Raw genomic sequence first — 13,949 nt, 5'->3', positions numbered from 1 at the left:
GTAGGACTACAGTGATATTACCCAGTACAGACTAAAGTCTTCCCTAACTTCACAGATAGGCTGCTGGAACTGCATTTATAACTCACCTCCCAGAATTGGAATTTTTTCATATTAGATTACATTTCTACTGATGTAGGTCCCTAATTGCACTTTACACAGAGATATGTAGCCTTATCGGTAGTTTTTTTTAATAAAACCAATAGGAAATATTTTTATTAAAGACATGCCCATAAAATCTTATTGTATTCCTCAGTGACATCATCATATGGACAGCAGGAGATTGTGTCTATATTCCTTAAAGGATGCACCACCACACACGTCCCCATGCTATTTCTATAATGACATCACCAGAGGATACAGTAGAATTAGCTGGGTTTACCTTTAGTAAACAATTAGTAAAATTAATATTTAATTAATTAAATTAATATTTATTATTAGCATTTATTTAGTAATTAAATAAAGTGTGACTGAATACTTAAAATTTCTAATTCAGTCAAGATTTTATTATATTTCATTATGCATGACTTTCATGTTTTTCAGTTTTGTTTTCTTTGCAATTCCATCTGACTCAAAATGTGACTGAAAAATTGCTCTACAAACTACCCTCACACATTTTGTGGTTATTTAGTGCATTATACTCAGTGTGACTCTCATCTATGAATTCCCCACAGGGAATGCTTTTTGTTTAGTTGGATTATTGATTCTTAGCAGGAAACTCAGGTACCGTTTTAAATGATGTACTTCTTTTACTGAACTATTTATTTAATTAATCAATTTATTTATAGGTGTATATGTATGTACGTATGTGTGTATATATATGTGGTACAGATGAAAGCAAGTCCATAACATCGACTGTCACCAGTGGCCAAAAGTCACTATAATGACTATGGTTAACGCTCTTTAAAAAATCCCACAAATCTCATAAAATATATCTTTGATCATGAAAGAAATCTTTTAATGACCCACCTATAAAAGTAGCCAGTGGGTGAGTTTTGGAGCCTGCAGCTGCAACTATTGGACATAAGGGGGATTGTTGACATCCATATGTAGTTTTGGGATGCCAAAGATTGCTGGTGTGATGGGTTCTTCAACCTTAAGAAACTGGAACAGAGTGTAATCTATAACATCGTGGTTCCATAAATCTTTAAGGAACAAATCAATATTACAATAAGCTATTTTAATTTTGTTCCTTGATGTTTTATGGTATCGACATTCATTGTTCAATAAATTAAACGTCTTAGCCATATAATCCATGGCATCCATCAACACAATTCCCCTTTCCCTTGTCTGGTTTCATAATTCTCAAGTCACGATTACCACAAATATCGTGAAGTAATTCCCTCTTATCACTAGACAGATTACATTTATGTCTAAAACAAGGCTTTTTAAAGATGTTTCTTAGATCCTGCTCACAGACTGTTTTCATAGAATTGCAAGGGAGGGCGGATAGGTGGATTAAAAATGCTGGCTCTAACAAAATTTCCCTTGTCCACATGTGGGTTAGGTTTGTCATGGTACACAACTTTTAAATTTAATTTTCTAATGAACAATTTCAAATCAATTAACAAGTCAGCAACATCATAGGAGAAGGTAGAAATAAAAGTGAAACCTTTCCTAAATTAAGTTTAAATGCTTAGCCACAATCATAAACCAACTATAATTAAAAATTTTAAAATCATCTATTTCAGAGACATTATGAAGAACTGAGGGATCATGACAATACAATACAATGAATCATTTTATATATTAATCAGCATATTATAAATTCCAAAATTGTCCAGAGGTAGGTTCAATATCTGCACGAATACTGTCTCCCTCAACTATGCATCATCCTCTGGGGTAAACTATGTGTTACCCTCTCCCTTTGAGCCAACCTCTCAGAATGCCTCAAGAAGGGAAACTCCATTTGGTCTAAAAAAAACTTCATTATGGGTGCCAAGTCAGCACTGAAGGTACGGTCAGCATTACTCCTAATAGGAAATGTCGCCAGTCTATCATCAAAAATGTCATCAGCGGTGGGAGTCATATCATTAATAGGCAGAGGATAAGCTTTCCCTTCCGCATAAGCCAATTCATCCTTCACAAGTTTATTATGTTTGGTAATAGGTTCATATGTTGGTACTAGGCTATCAGCCCTAGGGCCTATACAAGCCTAGCCATAACAATTCCCTGGCTATTTCTTCCCACAATATTTACTTCACTGGACCCCAGTCTAGCAGGGCGACTGACATGATTCCTGGGGTGAATTTCCCATCTCCCATTCAATCATCAAGGTTCCTTTTGAAGAGGGCCAAAGAGGCGCTCTGCTTGACATGTATGGGCAGTCTGTTTCAGAGTCTGGGGAGTCTCTGGGTCAGGAACCTATCCCTCCAGCATGTTTTGTTCATTGTGATGACAAGGTTTACATTCCTGGAGAGTGTGGCTCTGAGGGATTGGGATTTCTTTAAGTGTAGCATGTCCAACAGCTCTGGGTTTGACATGGCCTTGTATGTTAAGCAGAGATCACCACTGAGGAGATGATATGCGACAGCATATAGCTGGAGTTTTTTTAGACGGTCAACATAGGGCATCTGCTTTAGGCCTGTGGTTCTTTTAGTGAGGTATTTCTGCGGCCTTTCCAGTTGCTGCAGATGTCTTGACAGGTACATACCAAACGGGGCATTGTATTCTTTAACGGGTCTAATGAGTTACGAGTACAGTGAGACAATGACCTCCTTTTTTCTGGATGAAAAGCCCTTAGTGATGAGGTCTGCCACATAGAAGGATTTCCTGACTGTTGTGGCGATGTGGTTATCGAAGGTGAGACCACTGTCCACGTGTGTCCCTAAGTCTCTTATCACATTTTCAGTGTTTAGTGTATTGTCACCTATGTGGCAATTCACGGGTACATGTTTTTCCCCCAAAGAGGATAAATACACATTTCTTGGCATTGAGCTTGAGCCCATGGGTCTGGCACCAAGCATCTGTTTCTGTATGGCCCTTTTGTAGAATATCCACATCATTTGGGGATTTAATAATGGCTCCCAGCTTCCAGTCATCTGCAAACTTTGTTAGCCAGAGTCCCTTAGTATTGGCCTGTACTTCAGAGAAGTAGATGCCAAACAAGAGTGGTCCCAGGACTGAAGCCTGAGGTACTCCACTTGTCACTTGTCTGGAGCTGGATTTGGAGTTGGCAACTTTTACAGTGTGGGTTCTGTCAGTAAGCCAGCTGGCAACCCATCGAGTGACGTAGGGATTAATGCCCAGCTTAGTAAGTTTATCTATGATTCCAGAGTGGGGATGGTGTCGAAGGCCTTGGTGAGGTCCGGATAGGCTGTGTGGACCGCCTTACCCTCGTCCACAGCTCTGGAGACTGATTCAAAGAAGTCAATCAGATTCAGGAGACAAGATCGGCCCTTCATGAACCCAAACTGGGTGGGGTCCAGTGTTTGAAGGTTGGCAATGTCTTTGTTTATAGGTTCCATGATAATACGTTCCATGTCCTTGCAGATCAGGCTCATCAGACTGAAGGGGCGGTAGTTCCCAGGATCCAAGGTGGATCCCCCTTGTGGAGTGGGATAACTGTAGCTGTGCGCCACTCAGTGGGCACGAAGCCTGAGGTGAGGCTATGATTAAACATGACACTTAGGTGAGGTGCCAGTTCATTTTGTAGTGCATGTAGTACACAGCCCAGGATGTTGTCTGGTCCCATGGATTTTGTATTCTTAGCTTTGGAAAGTGTGATTTTTACCTGTGTGGCCGTTATTACCGGAATTTTTACCTTCTCAATTTTTTTTGTTAATATTGTCAAACAACATGGCATAGTCACTATGTTTCACCTCAAACATCAAGTCCCATTTCAAGGAAGCATCTAAAGAATTAATGTCACCTAGCAGTCTTTCCATTTCTTTTTCATTAAATCTGATAAGGATTCACATGTCAAAACCGTACTGATCAAAGACTACAAACAGCTCATTGAACAGTTCTGAATTGTGAACTAAACCATCAGGGATTTTGTATACTCAGTCCCTTCATAGAGAAGTTCTAGGCTAACTGCTCTCCTGGGCCATTTTAAGCCTAGCCAATTTTCCTTTCATGAGATTCAAACCTTGTACCTTGTGTCTTTGAGGTAAACCTTCTGCACCAACTTCCTATTGATGCTTTCCTTAAGGTACGCATTATCTAATTGAAGTCACTTAGATAATTTTTTCTCAAATAATATAAGCAGCTTATTAAATGAAACACTGTTTGAACAGAAATATGAATAATGCTCTCTTCAAACATGCATTGTCCTGTCCAAATCATAAAATGTTTTTATTCTTTGTGCTAGTACATTTTTCCAAACATTAGGGGTGGTCCTTGGGAGATCAAACTGGGGCAGTGTGAATTACAGTGGCAGCTAAGACTACAAGCTAATAAGCTGCCAGGCTTGAATGAAGCTATATCAATTTCCAGGTAATTAAGAAGCAAGCCTCTAAACTGTAAATCTTTTAATACATATGATGTTGCTCAAACTTATTTTACAAAGGCATGGTTCTTATGCACATATATTTATTTAGGTGAGAACATTCATGAGTTATTTTTTTTTTTATCTTTCATTGATTGATTTGTGCTTGTGATCTGTGGACTTTGGTCACATATTGTGCTTCATTTATTACTTAAATGTAAAATTTTTAAATGCCTAAACGTTCTAATGAAGTTCCAGTTTGTGGGATGAAAACGCTTAACGTTTGGAGTACCGGTTGTTTATTAAAGACAATCAAATTAATTCTTTACCATTGCTGTTTTTACTGCAGAGTTTTGATATTGCAGCATCTTTTAAGTTTTTTCAGTCTTGCAAACACCAGTTTACACCAAGGTTTTTGCTTCAAGATTGTCTGCTGTGTTAGAGCTGGGTTTTAACTTGAGAAGTAGCCTTTTTATAGTAGAAGTTGGGATTGTCCTAAGTGAAAATGTGGGTGAAGCATTTGTTGTTGATTCATTTGGAAGTGAGGTAGTAGAGGAGGGGGATTGAGAGAGATGGGATAGTGGGGCTTTTCCAGTACAATTTGTACTAGAGTGGAGCTGTGGAAAGTTAGCAGTGAGGTTAGCTATAGAATTTATGAAGTGTGAATTGAAGAGGCTGGCTATTTGTTCTGGTGGTTTGGCAGGTTGAGGACACAGGTTACTTTTTGTGCCAGGGCTGATAAGTGAACCTATAGATGTCCAGACTTTTTGGGGATTCTGTTTATGATTTGTTTGAAGTTTTAGGCAGCAATCTTTTTTGTCTTTGGATACTAGTCTTTTTACTTGGTTACAAGAGCTGTTTGAATCTCAGTAGGTCTGCGGGGTTTTTAAGTTTTTGACACTATTTCCATGTTTTATCTCTAGTTAGCATTAGTTCTTTGCGAGCTTTGGTTAGCCATGGAGCATGGTTGGTTTTCATCCTTTTTACTCTAGGGGTGTAAGACTGTCTAGTATTTCTAAAAAGGTTGTGTTGAAGTAATCCAGTGCTTCATCTACAGGAAGATATTTTAAGTTAGACTTGATATGCTCTATATTTGTGAGTAAAATCCATTGTACTTAACAGTAATTTATTTTGTGATTTATTTTTTACAAGATCACATACCTTTACAACCAAAGACTTTGCATCATTTTCTTCAGTCTCTTGTTTCTGTATCAAGTACTTTCTTTTTGGAACTTTTGCTCCTAAAATCACACATACTGTGTTAAACTATGTATAAGTTTAATAAAATATACATTTTCCAAATATTCCATTCTTTTAAATAACATACCTGAGAAAAAGCACATAGAAATTAAATTCTCAAATGTAACTATGCTCTAATGCAAAGCTTATGTAAACTTACACAGTAGAATATATTAAACACCAGATGCTTTACTGATGGCCACTGCATATGACAGAAAATGCTTTACCACAGTAATTATTTTTGGCATACAGTGTTTCACATACTGCCTAAAAAACTAATAATGACTGAATGATGGGAACAGGAAGTGAAAAGTTCTGGAATTTGAGAACTCACCACACTCAAGATCTCCAAGGCAGACTCCTGAAACAGGTACTAGGCAATGAAAATAGCTTGCTGCTGCTCTCTGCATCTAGAGGGAAAAAATGGTACCCCTGTTCATGAGAGCCACCTACCTCCTTGACCATGGCAGTCTCTTCTGTGTCTAAGCTGATGGACAAGGACCCTACCACAGCCCACATTTTTTCACACTCTGTCTTGGTTAAGGGCAGCATGTTCACTGCCAAAGTCCTTATTTCTTTCCGTAAAGTCAACCCTAGAGAAATTCCTGAAATTAAAGTCTTTCATGAGATTTCTTCCATCACAGATTATCACTGGCTACAGTTCCTACTTTCAAATGGTGTGCATAAGATTAATGATCAAAATGCATGGTCACAGAACAGGATGTCTAGAGCGTGGGTTAAAAGGCACTCATTTGAAGAGCCGGCTTCAGATATCTAGAGATATGGTGAACAGCTGCATATCAGCACTCCTTTGTCAGAACTCCTGATGTGGGTCTTTATCAATGGGACAGAATCAAAGCATTTTACCTTCAGAAAAAAAAAAAAAAAACAAAAAAAACCCAAAGATGGTAACCAAAAGAAATGCTTAAAACCAAATGACATTTAGGACAGCTCAGTAAAAAACAGCTCAAATCCTCATATGCCAATCTTACATTATCCTAAGCAGTAAATTAGTACAGATGTCCTCTAACAACAGAGCAAATAAGATAAAAATATTTGCTGTAAATATGTTCCTGAAACAGGCACTACAGCTAATGGCTCCTCTAGTCAAATGCTCTTTCACTGCATTAGAAAGAGTCATCTATTTACTGGTGGTAGAAAAATGACTCACTTAACCAACCACATTTAGCATTTGTTTGGCTACTGGCTTTCCTTTCCAGGCTGAAGAAAAAACAACTAGTCTAACTGCCGGGATATTTCTTTTTTTTAGTCTTGTTTTTAATTATTATGTTAAGTAACTTGTGTACAACACAAAAAGTCCTTACCACCAGCATGCCAGTGTCTTGTAACACACCCCAATTTCCCCTAAAACTGCCATTTAGATCCTAATATCCATTTCCAGTTGGAGGGTCTGTCAGTTTACATAATAAAACTACAGACTGGGAAACCTACATTACCACTAATGCACAATTTATTTGTTTACTTATTTATTTATTTGTGCTTGTCTACCAGGAAAGTCTGACTGGGTAATGCCCATTTTCGGAGGAGGCCCAAGGAAAAAAGCCCCATTTGCTTAGATTGCATTATACTAAGTTCCAGATAAACACAGAGTAGTTACAATGTCAAATGAATCCCTTAGTTATCAACCTAATTGATAAAAAAATACAAATGGTTATATCCACTTCACCATATGCATATGTCACTAAATATTAGTGGTGACATCCATCCCCACCCATAAATATGCTCTCTACACCATCTATCCCACCTACTTCACCTCATATTACAAACTTCCCAGAACTACTAGTTCACATCAAAATCAGAAGCAAAAGGAACAAACTCTCCAGACTCCATGCTTGAATGGCTATATACCCCTGACATTTCAGTAATTATAGAGACACAGCTATATAAAAAAAATAATGTAACAGGTAAACCTATTTCTACTCCCTGGCTACATTGTCCGTAACTAGACAGAACAAACAAAAAAAAAAAAACAGGTAGGTTGCTATAATTTATAAAATACCCTTGGATTATCATCTTTTCCCCATACTATTCCACAATTTCATAATGCAGAAATATTTATCTCATTAGTGAAATTAAATAACTACAAATCCTTAGCAATTATAAGCATATACATACCCCTTTGTTAACAAATATCTCCACTCCACACTTTCTATGCTGGGTTTCAAATAAAATCCCAGAGGAAACAATTATCCTAGGTGACACTGACTAGATGACAATAACTCAGCACAGCCTACCATCATCATGCATCTGTATGGTTTTACATGGCTTATCACCTCCCCAACTAGATATGATATATAATCTCCATGAAGGATTCAACACTTGACTGGATCCTTACTTCCTCACCAAATAGTATTACAGCATCTGGTACCCTTCCAGACACCATTATACACCTATCTGCCTACATCTGCAATCTAACAGATAATCCACACCATTATAAACAAGGTAGAAATCTCACTAAGTTCCAACCGGTGAACTTTAAAAATACCCTAACACACTTTGACTAGGGCAAAACTTTTAATACCGACTTTCTGAATATCCTCACTCATGTTCCACTTAGAACTAAAAGAGTTAAAACAAAGTCTGCACCATGACTGTCTACTGAAACTAAACAACTCATGAAAGATATTGACAAGGCTTGGAAAAACTGCTTACAAAAGAAAACAAGAGAAACCTGCAATATTATAGAAACCTTAGGAATCCTGCCAAACAGTGTACAAGATCTAATAAAAAAATGCAACCACACTCTTTTTTCAAAACAGAAATATAACCCCAAGCAGTTCTGGACATCAATAAACAACCTCCTCTACCCATGACAAATAAGTATACCTACCTCATCCACTACAGGCCCCAGCAGCACAACTGCTGACCAGTTTGACCACCACTTCATTCATTCTGTTGAATCGTTACATAACAGCAGATGCATTAACCCCCAAGTTGCATCATCACCAAACAGCCCTCATAAAAACTCACTTTTGAACCAGTCCCCACCTCCACTATCAAGAAACTCCTCCTTAAATTAAAATTTACTATACTAACTCCAGATTATCAGCCTACAGAAATTTAAAAAATTGCAGCTAAAGCCATAGCCTTCTCGTTTATATTCAGATAAATTGCTCCAAAGCAGAAAACTGTTTCTGAACTTTGGAAAAAGTGACTTATCTTACCATTTCATAAGGATGGAACTTCCACTGAACTTTCAAATTACAGACCCATAGCGATCATCTCACCACTATCCAAAAAAAAAAAAAAAACGTTATGTACTTACCATAACATTCCATATGTGGTGTTCATTTTCATTCTTCCTCAACTATTGGGTTCAGATTCAATCCATGGACCTGACTCAGCCATTACTATTGCTCATGGCCACCTAAAAGTTCTCAAGCTCCTCCCTCCCCACAATGCACCAATCTACTAACATATTGCCTTGTTCTAATCACAATTGTCCCTAAATGGAGAGCATCCTGAAAGGCCTGCAATGCTAAGAGCACTGCTGTCATCCCTAGAACATTGATATGAAAACTGGCCTCTTTGGAGGACCAAGTGCCTTGGACTGTTTACCCAGGAAGTGTCCCCCTCCCCCAATCTGGGATGCATCCATGGTAACTATGGCCTTAGGTTGGGGGAGAATGAAAGGATGGACTTATAGACCCTGATCTGATTGAATCCACAACCAAAGGTATTTCTTGCATGCCTGAGTGATACTTATTTGGACTGACATTCACTGATAAAGAATTGACCATTGTGTTGCTAGCATCCATTGAAGAATTCTCATATGAAATCTTGCCAGGGGAACTACAATTATGGCAGCTGACATTGACCTCATGGCTTGAAGAATCAACTGGTCTGAAATTTTTGTATTGTGAACAATTTTCTTGACCTGGAATCTTATTGTTTGTACTCTCACTAGAGGAAGCAAAGCTGTTACAGATACCGTGTTGAAAACTGTTCCTATAAACTCCAGTATTTGAGATTGTTTTAACTGAGATTTGTTGTAATTTATTTTAATTCCTAAACGGGAGCAAGTTTGGAGTACCTAATCTCTTGCTTTTATAAGTAGATACCTGGTTGGGGAGGTGTTGAGCCAGTCATCTACATACTGAAAAACCCAGAATCCCTGCAGTCTCAAGTGAGCTGCTACCACGGCCATGCATTTGGTGAACACCCAGGGGGCTGTGGTGAGACCAAAGGGCAGGGCTCTGAAATGGTAATGACTGGTTTCCAGATGAAAGTGTAAGCATCTTCTGGACTGTCTGTTCATTTTTACATGATAGTATCCATCCTGAAGGTTTATCAAGCACATCCAGTTGTCCTTCCCCAAAAAGGGCAAAATGGATTGAACTGTGACCATCTGAAACTTTGTGTGTCGAAAAACTGGTCTCCGGTCTCCCATTTTCTTTGGCACTAAAAAGAATCTCGAGTAAGTTCCGGATTCTATATGGTTTGGTGGGACCTCCAGGATGACTTTTTCTAGCAGCTTTTGTATTTCTAGTGTGGAAGAGAAAAGGCAATTATATAACTTCTGGAAATGATCCTCTGCACCCACGTATCTTTTGTGATATTTAGCCAGGCTCTCTGATGCAGGGCTAAATGACCCACGATTGCCTACAGAGGGCCTCCTTTAAGGAGTGTTGACAGGGACTGTTCAAGAAAGAATCTCTGGACCCTTGGTTTTGTGGGCCACCTCTGACACGTGGCCGCAGTCTTCCATTCAAATTTCCCCCTCTGCCTCTGGGGGAACTGTCTCCACCTGGATCTTGGAAAGGATCCCGAGATGTTTTTCAACCACATTTTTCATCCTCCTTGTTGGTTCCTAGATAAGTTCCTTTGAGGGGTCGAAAAATATACCCCCATAGCATGGAGTGTCTTTCCAACTTTTTTTCACCTGGAGAGTGTGTCCTTCACATTGGGGCTGAATAAAAAAGTTCTGTCAAAGGGGGCATTGATGAAAGAAGCCTTGAAGGGCTCTGCAAAGTCACATAAGTACATCCAGGCATGCTTCCTAATTGAAATGCCTGAACCCGCTGCCCTTGAGGTACCCTCAGCTGCATGAGAGATAAGCCTTATGGAGAAGTTTGAAATGGACTGTAGTGTAGCCATCTGTGAGTCCACAGAAGCCAAAGACTTAGCAGTAGTGAGAATTTGCTAGTTCTTTTATCCAGTCTCTGTAATCTAGTGAAATGTGCCAAACAGTTCAGTGACCTAAGAGTGAAGTCGCTGAAGTGTAGATGCACTTCCCAAATCTGTCCAAAGGCCTAAACTCCCTGTTAGAGGGATGGACAGTGGAACTTTGTTCTGCAAGTTCCTTCTTAGTGGCAGCTGCCATGACCATGACATCCACAGGTACTCCTTTACTTCAAAACTTCCTTCCTGCCAGTGGTGCTAGAATGTGATCCAGTCTCTTGGGGACAGATTCAATGAAGTCAGGCTCCTTCCATGCTCACTTAGAGATCAAATCAATGAGGTCTTCAGCAGGTGGAGTAACCCAGGAGGTAGACTGGTCAGATCCAAATTCCTCCAGTAATACAGACTCCTCTGGAGAAGGATTGTGGGAGGACCAACCACCCCTTTGTTTAAGGATCTCTAGTATGTCTCCAAATGAGAAATTTTCAGGTAGTGATCTTGGGGACCCTTCCCCTTTGTCAAAATTGGTATCTTCGGTGATAGATTCTTGAGGGGAATCTAAGTGCCTCCTTTTGCACTTTTTCTTCTGAGGCACTTCTTCAGCGGGATGCTCTGGAGAAGTATCAGAAGAAATGGTGATACCCTGCTGGGTAGCCTGGAAAGGTTGGGCTGGCTGTCATTGTGGAGTCGAATGATGAGGTTCAAGGAGAACAGACACATGAGATCTTAAAGGGAGATCCAAAGGGGGGAGAGAATGTCCATCCAGCTAAAGCAGAGGACACCGTCTCCAGTACCTCAAAAGCAGAATGTCCCAACCCGAGGAGAAGGACGCCAATGGAGCTGAGAAGCCAAGCTTCCGAACCATTGGCTCCAGTTACCTCAAAGGCATTCCAACCAAGGAAGATGTCAGAGCTGAGCTATTTAAAGCCAAGGCTCCAAGGGGCAGAGACAGCTCCGAAAACGTTAGTGTTGACTCCAATACCTTGGATCCAACAAGGAAGTTAAAGCTCCAAGTGTCATCTGGCTCTGATCTCATTGGAGCTGGAGCATTCAGACAAACCTGAGGATACAACTATCCTTAGATCTGAGCCAGATGGTCTTGGAAAACTTGGTTCCAAGACTCCAAAATGGACTGTCAAACTAGAGAAGGGGCTGATAGTGGAGGGGTAGAGCAGACCAAGGTTTTCTGACCCGAATGAGTAGAAGCCGGGATAACCCCCGATCTGTATCTGTGCTGAGAGAAATTTCCTTAACAAGCTATCCACATCAACTTTGGTAAAACTTCTGTAAGAACGAGACGAGGCAATAGAAGGGGATTTTGAATGCCGTCTCTCCAAAAGGAGAGAATGGACCCTAGATGGCACTGGATCAATGGATTGTGAGTACTGAGTCCTTGGAAGGAGAAGAGCTTTAGATCTGACAAATTCGGATCCAAAGATATATTTGGAGATCTTACAGCCAGTTTCGATATGGAAGCCCTTCATATCTGATCAATGTTTCTTTTTCAGAGGTTCCATCAAAAACAGAGTGGAAGAGCCAAATGGTCCAGGGTACTTTTTTGAAGTCTTCTCAGAAATAATGTTTTGAGCCACAGTAATTGCTTCGAAAAGGCTGTAGGTAGTAAACCTTTTAAGATTAATATTTTTTTATGATCCGCTATCACTCACCCATTGAAGTTTTTACAGACAGAACAATCAATGTTCAGGTTATCAGGGCCCAGGCAATACACACACAGATCATATGCATCTGATAGTGGAAGCTTATGGCCACACTTCTTACACTTTTTAAACCCCAAAGGGCCTTTTTTGGACATCTTCAATTAGATAAAGGAGAACAAAGAATTTTTTTTTTTTGTTTTTAAGAAGGAGAAATATGGGCAAGGGAGGAAAATAGTCCCAGCAATGGTATTGCAGAGTACACCAAAGGTGTAACAAGAAAAGTAAAAGAGATAAAGCAATGGTATATAAACAAGGTTACACTACGTGTGAGAAAAAGTAGACAGCAAAAAAACAAAACAAAAAAACAAGGAAACAATCACTTATATGAAAAATCGTTTGACAGCTGGAATGATTATATCTATTTCACAAAAGTGGCAAATGAGATCTGGGGTATGTTAGAGATTGGTGCAGTGTGGGTAGGGAGCATCTTGAGACCTTTTAGGTGGCCACAAGGTGCAGTAATGGCCAATCCGGATCCAAGGATCGGATTCAAACTCAATAGTTGAGGAATGAATGAAAATTGACAACATCAGATTTTCTTTTTCTTTCTTACTTCTGTTTCCTTGGACCTCAATGATACTGACCTGGCCCCAAGTGGTCCATAACCATGTAGAAAGTTTTTATAACAACAGATTCTGTTTTCGTACTCATTTTTTGAAGGATAAGGAATTTGAAACTCAAATGTCTGTAATTATTTAGTGACTTCAATCCTCAGTGATTTGCCAGAAAAAAATGAAATATTATGACAGACCAACAATATGAGGCAAAAACCTGGACAGTTGAGAATTACTCTGGGGATGAATATCATTTTAAATTTCAAGCACTACAGCGTGTTTATGATTAGAATGATGACTATGATACTTTTACATTACAGGAAAGAAAATGTCAATCCCATTTAAAATGCCTGTAAAGGTTTTGGATTAAATCACAACTTTAATTTAACACCTCCACTGAGAAGGTACAGAAAATATTTTTTCCTGAGACTATTTTGCTCTCAAGTAATCAAACCATGAGGACCAACTATATGTATAAAGGATTGCTAGATATGTAGCATGGTTTTAATGTCTGCAGAAAATCCTTTGTTCGAGACCTCATATTTTTATGTTTTTTTTTTTTTTTTTAATTAGCAAGTTGATTTTTGTTCAAACCAGTTGTGTTATCTTTAATCAATGTACTGTATTACTACTTCATGCTCAGGAAGTCATCTAGACGTCATTTACAACAAACTGGTAGAAAAATACTGATGCACCCAAACAAAGGCTCTCAGAGACAGAAACCAGTCCACAAAAAGGCAAGATAAATCCGTTTAATATTAAGTGCTTTTCGTCGCCTACAATGAGGCAACTTCTTCAGATCATCTGAAGAAGTTGCCTCATTGTAGGCGATGAAAAGCACTTCATATTAAATGGATTTATCTTGCCTTT

The 13,949-nt window shown here is 39.1% G+C and overlaps 1 protein-coding gene across 3 annotated transcripts in view; it reads right to left on the bottom strand.

Annotated features, from left to right (window-relative positions):
• The window catches only part of NEIL1 (nei like DNA glycosylase 1), an 824,101-nt gene that overhangs the window by 257,702 nt on the left and 552,450 nt on the right, over positions 1-13,949 (bottom strand). For all 3 annotated transcript variants that reach the window (XM_044077181.1, XM_044077184.1, XM_044077183.1), the window contains exon 8: positions 5,588-5,667. In XM_044077181.1, coding sequence (XP_043933116.1) covers positions 5,588-5,667 — 80 coding nt within the window. The remainder of the gene's footprint in view (positions 1-5,587; positions 5,668-13,949) is intronic.

This window comes from Protopterus annectens, chromosome 7.part0 (assembly GCF_019279795.1).
Source record: "Protopterus annectens isolate FY-2018-M chromosome 7.part0, PAN1.0, whole genome shotgun sequence".
Lineage (NCBI taxonomy): Eukaryota > Metazoa > Chordata > Ceratodontiformes > Protopteridae > Protopterus > Protopterus annectens.
This window is presented reverse-complemented; position numbering and strand designations above follow the sequence as displayed.